Source organism: Molothrus ater, chromosome 8 (assembly GCF_012460135.2).
Source record: "Molothrus ater isolate BHLD 08-10-18 breed brown headed cowbird chromosome 8, BPBGC_Mater_1.1, whole genome shotgun sequence".
NCBI lineage: Eukaryota > Metazoa > Chordata > Aves > Passeriformes > Icteridae > Molothrus > Molothrus ater.
Window position 1 is genome coordinate 14,920,452 of NC_050485.2, and position 19,036 is coordinate 14,939,487.

The 19,036-nt window shown below is 42.2% G+C and overlaps 1 protein-coding gene across 1 annotated transcript; it reads left to right on the forward strand.

The window, feature by feature from the left end:
- Nucleotides 1-5,542: 5,542 nt before the first annotated feature.
- RGR (retinal G protein coupled receptor) lies at nt 5,543-18,253 on the forward strand. The gene is made up of 7 exons (XM_036385771.1): nt 5,543-5,621; nt 8,437-8,593; nt 9,306-9,427; nt 14,416-14,569; nt 15,193-15,310; nt 16,823-16,936; nt 17,853-18,253. The coding sequence occupies exons 1-7, from the start codon at nt 5,543-5,545 to the stop codon at nt 17,994-17,996; spliced, it is 888 nt and encodes a 295-aa protein (XP_036241664.1). The 3' UTR covers nt 17,997-18,253.
- The last annotated feature ends 783 nt before the right edge of the window (nt 18,254-19,036 follow it).

Sequence of the window (19,036 nt, forward strand, 5' to 3'; positions counted from 1 at the left end):
TCCAACAGCTAAACCTGAGTGACAAACACAGCATGCTCCACTAAGTTGCTCATTTTTAATATGGCAATTGGACAGAATTTATTTTTATTTCTTTTCTCCATATACTTAGAAAAATATGACCTAAAGCAAATCAAACAGCACATATTAGCATAAATGAAAGCTATAAAATACCTTATTATCGTGATTTTGTATGAAAGATTTTATTAGCAGGCAACACAGGCCAGACACTAAATCAATTTCATTAGGTAAATGCACCTCCAAGAAGCTTCTGGCAGGGCACATGTAAAGTGGAAAATCCTTGCCACTGATGCAAGCCGAGCGCACGCTAATGCATGACGTCATTGTAAATTGGATCTTGCACTTAATGCTGATGAAGGCAGCTCCTCCAGACCTGTAGGACCAAAGTCATTAACAGAGCTCTGGACTTGCTGTAGAAATAAAACAAACCCACACAGCTTTTGGCATGGCACATTACAAGCCTATCGGTGGTAGTTGTTTTGTGCATGTTTACCGTGGTTGTTACAGCCAGTGCAGAAGAGCAGATGTGAGGGCCGGCCTCTGGCCCGTGGGGAGATAAACTCACACACCTCCAGCAGTGCCCAGGAAGGCAAAGCCTGGCAGGGGATGGAGGGGTACAACCCAACCCCCTGGTGTCTCCCTGTCTGCTCCCTCTGCGCTCAGGCACCGACAGAGGCCTCGCCCTGGCTGAGGCAGATGTGAAGGGCTGGGCAGAGCCTCCAGGTCCAGTGGAGAATGAGCCCCTCAGCAACCAGTAGGATAAGCTGGACACAAACTCTTGCCTCACCTTAGGGGAGGAATGGGTCAGTCACCATGGCCATAGCTCTTCTACTCTTCTTCTACAAAGGCTCCACAGTGACAGGAAAATTCCACCAGGATTGGACATTCAGGGCCGCAGAGCAAGATTCTCTGGGACAAACCCTTTGTGAACTCCTCCACAGAGGGAAAGCAGCAGAAGAACTGATTATCAGGGATTACCAAAACATACACCTACAACAGCATAAATGTCTGTCCAGCAGCATCATTCTCACTGGAAAAAGTATTATTCTCTGAGATGCCTCACCCACAGACACATCCACAATAGTCCAATTTAATGACTGCACATACCATAGTCATATCTGATGTATTTTAAATGAGTGAAGCTTTCTTAGGTTTATATTCCTGGTCCCACATCTCTATTGTACCTTTATTGCCTAAAATCCAGTGCAGTTCCCTCAGTTCCACAAAATCAGCTAATTTTGGCCTTAGCATCCTCAGCTGCATGCCAGAGGGGCCCATGCAGTAATATTGCTGACTGCAAACACCTTTTCTGATTTGGACCTTAATAGTATTAGTCTAAGCCCAGCAGTCACCTCTGCTTAGGAAACAGTGGCTGTTTTATTTTGCTTCTTCGGGCATGCAAGAACTTCCAGCATTGTTTATGTGGCTCCTGAATGCAGATGGAGCACAGTGTTTGACACACCAACCCTCTGCCCCCTTGCCAGTCTGACAGTCACTGGCTTTCCTACTCTGATTTACCTGAACACAGCCCCAAGATTTTGCAGGCTGAGTACTTTTGTGGCAGGTCTAGTCAACTTCTTGGAAGCTGCAATATTCTAGTAACTTTATTAATTTTCTAGCCTGGGTGCATATACATATATTTATGAATTACATATTCCATTTACAGTGAATTAAGCTGCCTGTCTCTGGAGAGGTAACTCAAACAGTAGAGGCAATGCTTCCAAGCTCTACAGGAAGCTCTGACTCTCGAAACACTGAGGTGCAGCAGCAGGCAGGAAAGCCAGTCCCAGTGCTGCCAGGTCCCAGGTGTTGCATCTCATGGAGCCAATCACAGGCTAATGTGTGATGTTTGGGGAGCAGGTGATGGATCTGTGTCCTCTTCTGAAGAGACTTTCACACAGCACTGCTCTGACTCTGACTCTGAAGCTGTCCCTCCTGGCTTTCTTACTTCTCACCAAGTTTAGAGCTCCTTCATTTTTGCTGAGCATGGCCAAGGAGCTTTCCCCAGATATTATCCCTGACCTTGATGCTTTCTCTGTACTTGCAAGTGAGCCCTTTCCTCCACCTTCCTCTGCACAGACAGCGCCTCCACCCCTGGTCCCATCCAGCCCTGGGTTCCTCACACCCTCCCCACCACACCTGGGCTGCCAGGCTCGTTCCTCAAAGCACAGCCATGGGCTCCTGCCTGCCCCCAGCACCCTTGGCCCTGCCCAGGCCTTCACCACTTCATCTTCCTCTAACAGCTCTGAGACAACTGCAGAGAAAATCAGATTAAGCAGAGTGCTGTACTGTGTTACACAGACTGTTGAGGAGAAGGGTTATTGTGTGGCTGCAGGCATTTCCAGAGGGCTGATGCTCATCCACACACTGGTGTGATGCCTTTTTCCCTGCATCATCCCTCCTAGGGCCAGCACCAGGTGCCTATTTACAATCTGGGTCATATTCTCTACCACCCCTACCAAAATGAAACAAATTTACACAACTGCAACTAGAAGGTCTCCAGACAATACACTTACTGTTTCCTTGCTTTGGCAAGAAGCCTTTCCCATGAGGACCAAGATTACCACTCATTTCAGTGATACCACTGCAGTTCTGGGTGACTGCATTCCCAGCCTGCTTCTGCTGAAATGCTGCCATTTTTCATTTAAAGGCGTATTTCAACATAAAAAGTCAAATTTGGATAAACCTGAATCAGAAGAAAGGATTAGGAAGGCAGAGGAATAATAACACATCAATTTAGCAAAATTCTTGCTGTGAATATAAAATACTGTGTCAGTAATCTGCATTGATTGCTTGAAGAAAATTCAGAGTGCATGAGCACTCTGTTATCTTTGCACTGCACCTTTTTTTGTAGTGCTTGTACCAATGCATACTTTACAAAGATTAATATGCTCCCACCAAATGTATACAGTTCTGTGAAATCCACAGGGACATCTGGCAAGAACCTATCATATATTTTTTCTGTGTATTCCTTGCAAACAGATTAGTAACCAGTGAAATATTCTTCGGCAAGAGGGTAAAAGGAAATGGATCTGTTATTGATGCAGAAAGGAGATCAGTGGAATTCAAATTATGAAGTTCTAGGATAACATCAGGTTGAGCAAAAGACCTTTCCCCTCAATTTAGAAAGAGCAAGTAGCTATTGAAAGAGTGCATAAAATAGAAAGGCATCACAAAAAACTTCATCACTACGGAGTTAATGAGTGTCTTTGGGAAACCTGTTATCATTTGCATGTTTTCCCTGACTTCACAGGAATACACGATGTGAGGTTACCTCTTACATAAAAAGTTCAGAAAGGAAATGAATGCAGCTTTGTTTTACCAACTGGAAAGAGAACTATCATTAGAAGATTCTATCAAAGTCAGTAGTTTATTCCTTATTTGCACCTCCTCTTTGCCTGAAGAAAACCATTTACAACCTGAACTTATAACTGAAGTTAGCAGCCATATTGGACCATATATCATTCCATACTATCTCAACATCCCCTTAGAAAGTCAGCTTAACACAGCATCAGCAAAGAAATTAAGAGATTGATGCAGGAAGCTTCTGTTGACATTAATTTCACTTGAGTCAGATGCTGAACTGCCACTGGAAAGTTTGCCTATGACTTACTTGTGTAATTAGACTCTGCACTGATAAATTAAATGAGATTTAGACATGGAAATTGTTAAGATACTTAAAGAAAAGCAGTCAACAAGTTAATAATAATCATTGTAGCAAAGGTCTGTTAAATCCAAGGGGACTGGGGTAGTAGCCTAAAATAGAAATAGTATTGGAATGAGCAAAGTTTGCCCCACAGGCTTTGAAACACTGCACAAAAACTCCCAACAGTGCAACACACCTGGGAGACATGCTTGGGAACGAAGGTGAAGTACGGTGGCAGGCAACCAAAAGTACCTGCCAGGCCTCAGGAGGGCAGTTCAAATATCTGTGTCCTTTATCCCCAGTCTAGAAGAGCTGCGCAGCTTTATGTTGACAAGCATTACAATGAGTCATCCATTTTCAGAACTATCACGCTAGGAAGATTTACAGCACATTTACAAGATCTAGCACTAATTTTTTTGCAAGAACATACAATGGATCACTATTAAAACACAGGTTTATGTCATTCATTTGCCATGCTAGGAGGCAGGACTGTCACCTTCTTTGTCATCAAGACATGTAGGTGAGTGAAAGGCAAACATAACAATGGATTTATGTGGTGCAATGTAATTTTACTCTGCTTAAACCAAATATCTGTATAGCCTAACAAATATCATCCCCTCCTGAATTCTACTTCAAAATCTAAGAGCATATCCATCAAGGCAATTACCTGCATCAAAAAGAGCTGTAAATTGAATACCAGAGATCAAAAAACTCAGCAAGATGGTTTCACAACAGCCTTGAAGCTCTAATCAGTTCTCCTGGGCATCACAGCCTTTAAGCACAGATTTCATGAAAACTGCAAAAAAATCCACCATCCTCAACCAACACCCCTGATTGTAAATGCACCCCTGAAATGGAAACTCCACCACGTAGTAAGGAGAGCTGAGCAAGCTCTGGTGGCATCTAGGGTGAATTTACTCTGCCTGAGACCTCAATCAACAGGGAGCCAGGTCAGCACAGTGTGGGGCCTGAGCTGGGGGAAGCTCATATCCCCTGTGCTCATATCCCTTTCTGCTCCCATTTTGCAGTAGGATTATCAGGATGAAGAAAGTTACATATCAAAGAAACAACTGTCATGCTAGTGGCACCTTGTTAAGGCAATGAGCTGGAGGCTGGACAAGCTGCAGACTACACATACTCCAGAGCCACTGTGCACCCAGACTCCTGCCCCCAAACATCTCCAAAAGAACAGTAAGGTGATTCCTGTCAGTGCTCACCACTGAGCAACTCACATCCTTGTATGTTTAGGGCCCCAAATCAGTAATTTGTGCTTGTCTTTAATCAAGCTGTGCCAGTGTGCATATTAATTTAAGCCTCAGTTACAAAAAGGAAATATGTTAATATAGAGAACAGTCATTGCCAGAAAAATACACTGGCCAGTTTCTAAAAAAGTGGGTGAGGGGAAGATCTGCAAGCTGCAGAAATTATTGGTTCATACTTTTCCTCTAATTATCAACTCAATGAGTGCCCCTTTGTTTTTCAGGTCACTCCCCAATTACATGTTTCCTTTGTTCCACAACATCTAATTCTTTTCCAGTGTTGCAAAATTAACTGGACAGGTTTCTTAATCTTGTGTCTACAAAGAACTTGTTGTAATTGCCATGAATGCTTTCATTTTGCTGGTGTCTGAAATACGATTTGCAGGGGAAGGGGGAGTGCGGGCTGATGCTAGTCCCATCATTAATAACATTCCTGCAGGGATTGTAGTGGTGGGAGTAAAAACCCCAAAGCTTTTATATAATAACAGCATGTGTTTGCACGTGAGCTGCTCCTTTAAGAAGCCTTGGGCTACTGGAAGTAGAGAGATCCAGAGAAAAGGCAGCCCCACAGCTATAACAGAGGGCAGAGGTTAAATCTTTTGGCATATTTACCATAAGAATGGTCACTGCACACCCTCTCCCCGAAGGCTTCACTGAAATAGAAGTGTTTGCCATTGGCACTGCCCTGCTGGTAGAAGGTAAGTTTGGTGTGGGACCTCGGCAGCAAGATTTCTTTCCTCCTATTATTTCTTGTTAGAGGGGGGAAGGAAAATTGAAGTGAACAGCAGCATTTGTGGTATGCTGACCCTGGTTACTGTGGCTACATCACCCGTACTCCTGGTGAGTAAATCAGGGTGAGCTGCAAGCTCTTTGCTGTGAAGATCTGCACTCTATGCATAGCTGTGGCAGTGAAGTACTTGCTAATCAGCTCTCTTCTCAGGAATTTGGGATTTAATATTTTGTTGTTGACTTTTAAAGACAATTTTATCTTCCTCTGGGGAAAGAAGTTGAAATGACTGATAATCTCTCAATAAAATTGGACTGCTTGTTTTGTGGGTTGTGATGGCTGCCTTACAATCAAACACAATTGCTCCAAAAAAACTGTAAACTGTTAGCATACATCCAGACTGCATTGGTAGCACTGCAATTAATGGCTGCTGGGTAAAAGTAACAAACCATATCAATTTAATTTAGCGAATGTGATCTTTTCTTAAGGCATATTCCACTTATTGAGAGACTGCAACAAAACTGAGAATTTATATCTACCTGGCAGCCAGCAAAGGCTCATAGCTAGGACAATGTTGGTGTCAGTCCCAGGGCCTGGGATGCCATTCCTGCACAGTGCTGATCAGAGGGGAATGTGGGAATTGTGGGGCACAGCAGCAGAGGAGGAGAAGCTGTGAGCACCCTCAGAGTGGGATAAATGCTCCTTAGCTCACCCCATGAACGGGGAGCTCACCTTTGCCTTGCACCTGAGCTCGTATCTGGCTGCAAAGGAAACCTGGAAATGCTGTCACACACTCTTCCTTGGAAGAGAGGGGAAAAAGCTTCTACCTCTTGCCCAGGGCCAGGCTGCTGCCTGAACAGGGCTAAGCCTGGCTGACAGTCCCTGAGCCATGTGCACAGCCTGGCAGGACCTGCACTCCCATCCCAAGGGGTGGGAAGCAGCAGCAGGACAGGGACAGTGCTGGAGGCTGGCAGGGCCCCAGAGCTGGGTCCTGCTGGGGACCTGCTTGTGGCACCACGTCCCTGCCAGCCCTGACCTGTGCCAGGGGCTGCAGCCTGCCAGGGTCCTGCAGCTGTGGAAGTTCCAGAAAAGAGCCCCATGGTAACCTTCAGTTAAAACTAGGTGTAGTCTAATACATTTATGGTTTACTAAACATAAGTATTTTCCATAGGGTTTTAGGCAGAATGTGCCCAGTAGATTGGCAGTAAAACTTTTTTATTGTCATCTGGATTAGAAGACCAAGCTAAACAATCAAGGATTAATTCACTTTCTGAACACTCTGAGACAAAGGCAATGAAGACCTCTCCTTTTCTTATGGCAGCTTCTGAGTGCAGTTTGCAAAGAAAGGTTGTGGTAAAGAGTTGCATTCACTTTATTAAGTGAACATATTTGCTGATCTAAAATTGAAAATTCAATGCTTTTTTAAAAAAATTAGTAAGTTCTCTATTTGTACACTCATGCTGACCTTCAAGAAGCAGAATCTGGTAAAGCCCGAGGCTTCCAAAAAGAGGGAAAAGATAGAAAAAAATCTGATATAGTAATAACTCTTCAGCTCTACTCTAAATATGCTCAGAACACATCTCTCCTAAAGGCTTCTCTGCATTTGAGAGAGTTGACAGCAGTTTTACCCTGTGGGTGGGAGGTAATCTGGCAGGGAGGAAATAAAAACAGCAGATCTCAAATGGCTCCAAATATTTCTCCTGGAAATATTTTGTTATATGTTGTGCAATGATAGACACACATCAGCTGTTACTATGGTTATGCCATCAGCCATTAATGCAATTAAGGTAGAAGCAGGATTTCTGACTAGAAAAAAAATCATCCATCTTATGTAACTGCAGAATTAAGACAATAAGCATAAGTAACTACACTACTTTACAGAATCAGGGGATATGGATTTTTTCTGTGCTGCAGCATTTCTTTTTCCAAGAAGAACACAAAGACACAGTGCCTCTCATCTAACTGAGACTTAGAGACTGGATGTTGAGTCAGATCCTCATCAGAGCTAAAATAATTCAGGTCGCCTTGAAAAGGGCATTAAAGGACAAAGCTTGAGTTTAAACCAGTGAAGGATGGGCTTCAGAGTGGCACAGCTCTGTGCTGGGTGAATAGCTTGGGTTGCTTGGATCCCTCCCTGAAGAACAACATAAACTTATTTTTTTAAATCTATCAGTGACTGCTTTTCATAATTAGATTATTCCTTTCCATGTATAGTCTGTTGACGAGGGACAGTAATAAGATTGAGCTGGTGTAATTCAAGCACTGTGTAGGCTACCCTGAGACAGAAGCCCAAAGGGAGGCAGGCTGACTGAAACATGGCTGAGGGATTTCTGTGCTTAAACAAAAAGGAATGTTACAATGGATATTAAATACAAACCATTTTTCTAGCAAATTCAGGCCTGACGTGTACACCAGCAGCACATGCTGGCTGTCAGCTCTCTTGAAACTTCCTCCTCTGCATCTCGCTCTGAACCCTGAACCATGTGTCCCTGCATGGAGCCTAACAATCCAGTTTCTCTTATTTTAATAAAAGGCAGAATTACAAATAAGATCAAACTGCTTCTGCTCCCCATGACTGAAGAAATCTGAAGCACTGGCTTGAGCTGTCACCTATGAGTTCTCTTCTGAAAGCCTTTGTAACTTGCGTGCAGACTGACCACTACAGATCTATTCCCTGTGTATAAGATTGCACTGTAATTATTGTTCTCTTATCAAAGAAAACAGCAGTATCATTGTAGTTATTTTCAATTTCCAGTCGAATCACAGCAAACAATTCTGTCTTTCAGCCCTGCTTGGTTTCTGCCTGAATGGCTTGACAATTATTTCTTTCCGCAAAATCAAAGAGCTGCGGACACCCAGCAATCTGCTGGTTCTCAGCATCGCCCTGGCCGACTGCGGGATTTGCATCAATGCCTTCATCGCTGCCTTCTCCAGCTTCCTCAGGTATGGCACAGAGGTTTTCCTAAAGCATGCTTGGGAGAGCCACATGGAAATTAGCACCTTAAGTTCTAAGAGGTCAATGGCTCTCTTTCTACCGTAAGTCATAGCCAAACTTCTCCTTCCCTCAATCTGAAACAACAAAACAAAATCCTACATGGTTCTACTGGGCAAGTAGAAAAGCAGATTTTACTGCATAACATCACTGACAGATTATAAGACTGACTAAAGAAGACATTTAGCCAGACAGCTTTACTAGGGGTTATAGAAACTACTTGAATATCAAAATATCACTTTACTAAACTGCTAGATTGACCCTAAATTTGTCTGCAAGTCTTTATCTGTTTGTTGTGTTGCACTGACTTGCACACTGACAAATTGGCTCCTCACAAAGCAGGCAAATCTTGAAGAGCTGTATAATTGGATGAAATGTAGATTTCAAATTTAAAAACCCTAACTTTTCAATACACAGATGCAGGGTTCTGCTTTCTTCTCAGTATTAAGAGTACAAGTTGCTGTTGTACTGTAAGAGACACCACAGCAGGAAAATGCTGACAAATGCCTAAAAGCAAGCACAGTAACATTTTTCACAGTGTTTCTCAGACAGATCCTCAGGAGAAGCACAGGCTATCATTTTACCCTCTCTGTTAATGCAATTTCCAAACATGCCTTTACCTTTCTCTATCATTTCCTTAACATATTCCTTGTTTGTTGACAGATACTGGCCCTATGGCTCTGATGGCTGTCAAATCCATGGATTCCATGGCTTCCTGACAGCCCTGGCCAGCATTAGTTCCAGCGCTGCTGTGGCCTGGGACCGATACCATCACTACTGTACAAGTAAGGGCTGCAGTTTCCCTCCAACCTTACCCACGGGCTGCAACAGGCAGCTGGCTCAGGTTTCTGAGAATCAAAGCAAGCACATACTTATTATTTGTGTATCTTATATATAAGTTTGTTTTTCTTACACACTAGATACAGCAAATATAAACAGTTTCTCCAAAGGACCTCTTCCCATACAGGGGAAATTATCAACCACCTTCAGGAGATATTTCCTTGTCCTGATCACATCCAATTTGTGACCCTCTTGCCATGCTTTCTTTAAATCCATAAGTAAACTTTAAAACAAAATCCCAAATAAAATCCAATTCCTCTTATTGAAAAAAAATCTATTCATCTGGGGCTTTCATCCAACACCCTGCTGTGTACCCAACAGATCATCATGTCCATGCAGAGTTTACTAATGACAGATAAATTTGGTGTGAGCAGAGAGCTGCCTCTGCAGAAACAGTGGCTGCAACAGAGCCCCTGCAGAGGCATGATTGGGCAGACAGAGCTCAGCAGCCCCTCTGTGCAACACACAGGCATTTTGGGGTGCAAGAGACTTATTTTTGCCCACAGAGCGTCCATATGATTCCAGCAGCAAATGGCAAAACACACCCAAAGCACGCAGGGAATATGGTCAGTCTGATGATCCTGTTGAGGAAAGGCTGCCAGCGTTTTTGTTCCTCAATTTTTGCAGGAATCCAGCTCAGGCAAAGAAATGTATTTTTTCATGTCTAGACAAAGGCCCCAAATAATGCAGGCTGTGAGCTAAATCCATACTAACACCCCTTGGACACTGAAATGCATTTGGAGCTGGAAGAGGAGCATCTGTATTTTACAAGAGAGCCTGAAAATAAGCATCTCTGGGAAAGACATTTTACTCTCTGCCTACATTGGCTTTAATGCTTTTGTGTCATGCACTCCTCCAGTCAAGAACATATACTACATTAAGAGGACAGAAGGACCCTAAGGGCACAAGCTTCTTTACTTTGCTCAAATTGTTACTTACTGATGGCCAAACATGGCTCCTAAAGCAAACATTTCGAACAACAAAACTAAAAACCCAGAAGGTGCTCATGCCCTGTGGTTATTCCAGGAAAACCAGCCCCTTCTAGTTCAATTCTTCACATGCTGATTGCAAGGAAGATTAAGTCATATTTCATAGATGTGCTACAGCAAGCCCACAGGCTATGCTGCGTTCTCAATCCATACATTAAACTCCTGTTGACACTGGTGTGAGCTGCATGCCTGTACAGAAGGTACAAAATACCTTTACCTAAAATACAAAGCTATCAGCCTTTTATCTTCATTCCCCAGGATCTGGTACTCTTTCCAAGCTCAATTACATAATTCCCAGTTTTTTGTTACATCCTAACAGTTTCCCAAGAAAACCTTCATTGTGGCATTCCTCAGCTTGGCACTTGATTATTCACTATCCCTATTTCTGGGAAGAAGGAGCTGATGAGAATGTATGAGATTACTATGATGATAGGATAACTTGGGACTTTACAAGCATTCTGGATGCTAATATCACCAATTTCTTCAGTAACATTCTGAAAATTGACCAGGTTTTTAGATTTGGAAGTCAGCACAGCCCTAAGTGACGAAGCACTACCTTTAAAGTGTATTGATAACAGACAGGTCACTCAGAAGAAATCAGGTTGATGTTGCTTTTGATATGGAAGAAAATAGCATTATCACCCCATGTGACAGAGAAGGTCAGGATATTTTACTCTCCCCTCTCTTGTTTGTTTTTTTTTTTTTTTTTACTTCTAGGCAAGCACACTGGGCAATGCTGTTCATCCCCTAAGTGTGGCTCTGGGGTCTATGAAATGCTACTTTCACAGCAAAGAGTTCTTTTAGAGAAAGAACCTAAAAGTATGCAAGAGGAGAGATAGCAGGGGAGTCTAGAGGGTATCAATGCCAATCCCTAGCAAGATGGGAAAAAAAGATTTTAAAATTTCATCATTAGGGGAAAAAGGAGAAAGCAGAAGTAGTTATATGTTAGTGCCTGACAGTGAAGAAGAAAAGGGCAGATTCTGAGGAAGCTGTGTCTCAGCAGCCACGTATTCAGGACAGAAGGTGACAGTTTAGATCAAGGCAGACATTGTCAGTTCCTCTCTGGCCATTCACACTGCCATTAGGAGTTTGGGAAGAGGAGAAGGATCCTGGTCAGTTCATAGTGTAAAGTTATAGATTTAAAAGGAAAGAAAAAATATAAAATTTTTAACTTGCATTTCAGAATCAGAGGGAAACAGAAAATCTGAAGTGAGTTATATCAGTACTTCTCTCAATATTATAAAAGAGAAGACAAACAAAACCAGCAGGGATTTCACAGCAGCATTCAATTTCTAAAAGTAAAATTACAGTGACTTTTATCTAATCCTTAACAACCAAGGTAACCTGGGTTGTTATATCAGTATTCAAAGATTACCACACTACCATTTGCTAAAATTGCAGTGTCAACTCTGTCCAATTAGGAGGAAGTCCTAAACTCCTGTCACACTGACTGCATTCCCGTCATCTAGCTTTGCACCTGTATCAGTTTTCCCTGACAAAATGTTGATGTTTTTACACATCTTGTATTTTTCACTGAAGCAGGAGGTAACCACCAAGACAGTCTAAGATGATGGTGAACCACAGCAAAATAAAAAAAAGAAAAAGGAGTAAAAAATCCCTTAATGAGGTTATTTTAAAGAGCTTTTTATAATGATATGCATAAAATAAACTATTTCTTATTCCTACAAAAACTGAATTCTTGTGAGCACCAGTGACTGGTGACTACTGCAGATGAAGTAGGTGCTAACACCTCTTTCATTTATGACTGATATATATTTTTCCTTGTCAGATTTTCAGATATTTCTGTCTTTGACAAACTTAGCTAATTTTAAATGATGCATGCCATTAAGTTTGGTACAAGCCATTTACTGTCCTGGTATATATTATAACTTAATATTATACAGCAATTATAACTTAACCATTTGCAGGAATGAGTAAAAGGGACTATTTTCCCCCTCCATCATAGAAAATCCTGTTGACCTTTTATTTCAGACACTCCTTTTGAACAGCAGACTGAAATCTAGCTGAAAGGTGGCCCAGTGTCAGAGATGTATTTTTCAGTCTGTGAAAATCAGCTAAATGTTTGAATAAATCATAAATCTTACAAAAATACATTCATAAATGTTTCCAAAAACTAAACCCTGAGATATAGTTATGATTATATCACTAAAACTGGCTTTCATGATCAAAAGGATTAAGGTTCCATGCTCTATCTAGTACTTGCTAGAAGTTCATCTTTTGGCATCACAATTTTAGTAATCTTTGACTGATGATGGAGCAGTCTTTCTGTTCCAAAGCAATTAGAGAAATCATTTAAAATTCCCTGTATTACTATTTCACAGTGTGGAAAAGAGAGGCTTCCCTTTTGCTTTTCAAAGAGAGAAAACCAAAGCACAAGAGTGATTGGACTTAATAGGACCAAACTGCCAGCACAGGGCCCTAATTAAGAATTCTATCTGTAAGCATATGCTGAACCCCATACACATGCATTTAATTGAATTGGGACCTACACAGCTATTACATCAAATTTTATCAGGCCAAGAAAAGGCATTTAAGGTAAAGCAATGGCCTGCTGTGCACAAAAACAACTGAACTGAACAAATTGTGCAGCCTTCTCAGGGGAGGATATTTTTGCCACGTGAGGACAGCACAACTTTTTCACTGTCCTTGTACTGAAAGTGTTTTTTCTGAGTAAAACTAAAACAATCTCAAGCTTGTTTAATTTTACATTCCTACATATTTAGCTACTTCTGATGTGTGTGTAAATATTTCTGAAGGGTCAACCAGCAGCTGATTTCACCAGGTCTAAAAATCTGGTGAATCTAAATCTGGTGAATCTAAAAATCTAAAAACCTCATCCCCAGTCCTTCACCTCTCAGGGACAGATCAGAATTGGCCTGAATCTTCCTGCCTGCTGTCATGATGCTGCTGTCTAAGGGCAGACAAAAGGATTGCTTCCCAACCTCAGTGAAAATTACATCATTACTTGTCCCTAATGGGAGACTGGATTAGGAAGGAGTGCTGGGGAAAGTCACTGTTCTCCTTGCTTGGTGCTGCTGGCGTCACGGGCTGCCCAGCGTGGGCATGATGAGAGACAATGGCCTCAGTAACAAAATTATCCAGACCTTTCTGCATGCCAGCAGTGGGGCTAGCACAACATCCTGCAGCAGCAAGGAAGCCTGCCTGCCTTCTCCATGAATAAATACTTCCTGTGTCTTCTCAAGTTTCCAATCTTCCATTACATTCCTATAGTATTTGATGGAACTGGATGAGATAGGCACAAGAGAACACTTTATTATAAAATTACTAAAAAAATTACTAATGCTGAGCTTCACATTTCCTGTTATAGGCTAAGTGATGATCTTAAGGACAAAATTACTTGTCCAGTAGTATTTTTAGAACAAGCTCTGTTCTCAGATTGTATATATATTCACATATGTTTATTGATGACCAGTAATTTTAGAACAGGATATTTGAGATATCCACACCCTCCTGGCCTGGCAGGAAGGAAGAGGGCAGGGGCTGGGGAGTGTGTGCAGAGTCACATTTCTGACCTGCCCCACACTCTGCAATGGGACTCAGTTTCTTCAAACACTGTTTATTGCATCACCCTGTTCATTGTACTTGCTGCCTCATCTGAGTCTTTAAACACATTCCCAAAACACAAGAATATAGTGTTTGTAACAGCAGCTGTATCTCCAGTGTGGTACAAAGCTGAGCAAGCAATACAGCACTTGTCTAAGTAAAACACACAAAAGGGAAGTGCACTTTGCTGTTTCCTAAAATCTTCCTTCATATTTTATGGAAGACTGATTCCTCCAGACTCAGGTCAGCTTCAGGATACAAAGCACAAACTGCTTGTTTCTGCCTGAGGCCCAAGGGCCTGACAGCTGTTTCCAGTGGTTTTGTTCAGGGCATGGAGATCCCCTTTCCTCTTCCCACAGGGAGCAGGCTGCAGTGGAGCACAGCTGCCTCCATGATGGCGTTTGCATGGCTGTTTGCTGCCTTCTGGTCCGTGATGCCCTTACTGGGGTGGGGAGAATACGACTACGAACCCCTCCGAACCTGCTGCACCCTGGACTACAGCAAAGGGGACAGGTGAGGGCCAGGGCCAGCTCCCACAGGAGCAGAGTGGAGGCTGCCGTCCCCTAGGATGGCCTTGGTGGCACACAAACCCGTCAGCTGTGCCCAGCACTGTTCCTGAGGCAGATATCCCTCCCCAGCAGCTGGGACAAGGCATCACCCCAGGCTGCCTGGACTCCCATGGAGGCACACAGAACAGCTAAACTCAGGTTCCTCTGTGGGACAGCCTGGTGCTCAGCTTTCTGCCACTCCCTCACTCACCTATACACTGCATCTTTTCTGGGTTTTAGGGCTTGAAACTCTTTCAGAATAGTTTCATAATATTTTCATAATAATTTCAGAATATTTTCATAAAGCTTTTGGCTTTATGCAGGCCAGCACTGATGTCCAAGTAGTGGTGCTTGGGTTTAGAATACAAATACCTGTTGTGATTTTCTACAAGACTATCCATCCCACACACAATAGCATGGCACAGCTTAACTGGCCTTCAGCAAATGCTGCACCTGAAGCACGTTGACAAAAGTGGTTTTAGCAATTTTTAAATTACAACTTGGTAAATACTTACAGCAAGTTTACATAAATGCACTAGACTTGAATTAACACCCTCTTTTTTTTTCTTCCCTCCTCACCTTTCCCAGAAACTATGTCACATTCCTTTTTGCTCTGTCCACTTTCAATTTCATGATCCCAGGCTTCATCATGCTGACAGCCTATCAGTCCATACACCAAAAGTTCAGGAAAACTGGGCACTTCAAGGTAAGAAAGCTCCCTGAACCCCTGAAATCACCATGACAAAACAGGGCTGCCTTCAGTAGAGACAAAGTCCTTGAAAAAAACTAATTTCTTCCACAAAGACGTTGACTCATCTCCTTCTGTCCTAACTCCCCAGTGCAACACAGGATGGGGCCATTCAGAAAGTTCATGGAAACACCATCCTTGGAAATGGCAGCATTTTACCAGATGGCCACATTTGCCCCAACCTTGTGCTGTAAACAGCTCCACATCAAAGAGGAAGTTGGACCAGCATTCCTTAAGATTTCCCTCCATCAATACTGGTCCATCTCTCCTCAAAAAACAAACACAGAGCATACAGAATATTTACCAATAGCAAATCAATTTTTATCCAGGGAAATTTATCTCAGGAAGGATTCTTATTTCTTGCTTTGCTACAGGCCTTTGTCTTATGGCTGAGGAAGTCAGACAGAAGTACAGCTCTGCAAGGAAACATGCAGGCACCCCATGGGGGAGAAGGGCCTTCCCGTACACATTGTGTTAACACTTGGCTGAGGAAAGTCAGAAATCTTTATGAGCTGGAAACAAAGGAATTGCTCCAGTGTGGCAGGTTTATGGGAATCTAATGTGGTGATTATATGAGTTGTTTGCTGAGGTGCAGGCTGTACAGTCTGGGGCACTATGCATGGCTGGTGGGCACAGCCCAACCCCTGCACTCAGTAAAGACAGTCAGATCTCAAGAGAAATGTTATATTGACAGTCAGGCAGACTTGTTTGTAGCTGACTGGAATTAATATTTGTGTCCTCTATATATTTCTTGAATAAATCTCAGTGTTCATTATTATGTCTATTACTTTTTTCCAGTGAGTTTGTATGCACTAGCATGTGATTTCTTTCTCATGATTCTCTGTAGCTGTGCAGACAAGTTACCATGCAGAAAATTTAAGGATGAAATTATCACTTCCTTAGTCATTAAAATTTATAAGATACTTGGGAACAGCTGGCCATGTACACCATGGATAGGTCCCAGCATAAAGGACAGAGAAATGCTCCTACCACAACACAGCTACTGCATCCATTTGTTGCACCAGCATAGCAGTGCCTTGACATAGTTTGTCTGCAAGACCATCTAGGAAGTCAGCAAAATATTATTCCTTTTAAATTTTAAATGAAACTTAAAAGGAATTATTTTAAATAATTTTAAATTTTCACTTAAGTTTTCACTTAATTTTCAATTGCTTCACTTTCACTTAAATTTTCAATTGCTCTCTCCCCTCAGGAGGAGTTACTGGCCACGGCTTCTATATCTAGCACACACAGATTTATCTGGTCTACCATAAGGTGTTTTGTCACCTCTGTCACTCCCCACCCACGCCCAGGATCAGGGCTTTGGTGCTGCTGCACTGTTCTGTCCCATGTCCTGTTGGCCGATCCTCTCCTGCTACTGAACACAAACCACAGTCCCACAGGACCTCTGCCATCCATTTGTTGCAGTGTGTGATTGTGAAACACAAACCTATTGCTCTTGTTTTCCAGTTTAATACTGGTTTGCCACTGAAGACACTGGTCATTTGCTGGGGTCCCTACTGCCTCCTGTGCTCCTATGCAGCAGTGGAAAATGTGATGTTCATCCCACCAAAATACCGCATGGTACGTGGGTGCCCCCCAGACCCCAAAGTGACATTTCCTCCCTCCCCTCTCTCTGTCTCTGTGGAACATTGCCAATTTGCTCACTACTGGGTTTATTTGTAAAAACATATATAAGTCCTTTTCCTCAAAGCATTCTGTTCAGCTACCATTTTTAGTGAAAACAGGCAAGCACAGTGATATAAAAGGCATTGCATTACTGCTCTGATCAAGCAAAAATTTAGAAAGTCAGGGGTATTTTTCTTCAGCAGTTAGTTAGGGGTGTGTAACCTGCACTGAACCTGTACTGTTCTGTGCCATATAGGAGCTTTTGGTGTCCTTCTCAGAGGGAGGTACTAGCTCAAAATTTTCAGTTTTAAAGAGACTGGTTGTCTCATTCATATTTCTAATACTTCTCTCTCCTCAGGGAAGCTGCAATTGCTCACTCCTAAGGCTCTGCTGCCTCCTTTTTCCCCTTTCTTCTATGAGTCTTGGCTCCAAAGCCACTGCTTGGATTCAGTAATATCACATCAAACCTTTCAGCTTTCATACCATGCCCCCAAATCAGCCCAGTTTCAGGTCACCAAATGCATTACTGTATTCAGTGTCACACATTAAATGGGTTACCAACATCAGCCTGTTTATCCATCCAAAGGTGTCCATGGCACACCTTTCACTCCTCCTAAGTGTTGGTGTTCACTCTCAACTGAATGAGCCTGTTCCAGGAAATGCCAACCTAAACTCTTTCTCCTGGAAATTGTAATTTCCTGAGTAGGTCTTCCCACGAGCCAAATTGCTTTTACTTCTCCCCTCTCTGGGAGTAGCAAGCTAATGCTATTGGAGACAGGCCTTTTTTTGGTAAAGGGAAACTAAACATAGGCTGACATCAGCCCACTGGCTTCTCAATTTTCCTAGTAATAAATATTGTGTCTCATGACAGATTCCTGCTCTTGTTGCCAAGACTGTGCCAACGGTGGATGCCTTTGTATATGCCCTGGGAAATGAGAACTACAGAGGAGGAATATGGCAGTTCCTCACAGGACAGAAGATTGAGAAAGCAGAGGTTGATAACAAAACTAAATAACCCATTATGGTATTAAACAAAATTACTGCAGGTACATCACTGAAAGCAAAATTCAAGAGAAAACTGAGTGCATTCTCTGATATGTATGTGCAAAGGTGGTTCCACATTGGAAAGGCTGTGCATTGGCTGCAAACAATGAAGTATGGAAAGAAAGCCCTCCAGATAACTGTCCAAACCATCATGAGCTGCTTGTCAAACAAGCTGCCTTAAACCTGTGTCGATTGTCATCAGTCTCATTTTATATGTCACTGTGAATAAACTATGTGCTGGAAAGCATTTTTTTTTCTCCTGATAAAAGCTAACATAAAAGCTTAGCAAATTAACTGAAGCAGGATATTAATTTACCCAGTGAGGCCTCATCAGATCAATCTGTGCAGGTTGTCCATATGGTAATGTCTGGATTACTAGAAGATTAAACCAGTATCCAGTATTGACCACATGTCTGTATAAATAGCTTGTTCATCTGAACAACTCATTTTCAGTGCACCCAAAACAGGCATTTCCAAATTTCCATCATGAATCTGACATCCTAGTTCCATAAAAACATTTTAGTGAGCATGTTTCCCCAGTAAGGAATATTGGCTTGGCTCCTATTCAAATGAGTTACTGCATGACATTCAGCTTTGTCACACACTAAACTGCATTGGATTTTGCAGCTGCTGCTTAGCAGGACAATCAAAAGCTTATAGTCCCTCATAAAAAACATTCATCTTTTTGTTGAACATTGAGCAAAAACTAAAGGGAGCTATGAGTCAGATTCTGTTCAAAAATGCCATAAGAATAAAAATTAACTTCTCATCTTACATGAAATTCCCCTATGTTCTACATAAGAGAGCAATCCCTGAATCAGGGTGATTAAAGAGTCTGAGCAATTAAAAAGTCACTTTCATAATTATCAGAATTTAAATGTATTTTAAAGTCTCAGAAATGTCCATTTTAAACATTTGTATTTGCTCATGTTGCTCATATTGCCTATGGGATGAAAAACTGTGAAGTTGATATTGCCTGTTATTACAAGATGTGTGTCAGAATTGCCCATT

Coding starts and splice junctions, on each gene's coding strand:
- RGR (XM_036385771.1), top strand. CDS start 5,543: ATGGTCACTGCACACCCTCTCCCCGAAGGCTTCACTGAAATAGAAGTG. Junction 5,622..8,436: donor CACTGCCCTGCTGGTAGAAG/GTAAGTTTGGTG, acceptor TCTGTCTTTCAG/CCCTGCTTGGTTTCTGCCTG. Junction 9,428..14,415: donor ATACCATCACTACTGTACAA/GTAAGGGCTGCA, acceptor CTCTTCCCACAG/GGAGCAGGCTGCAGTGGAGC.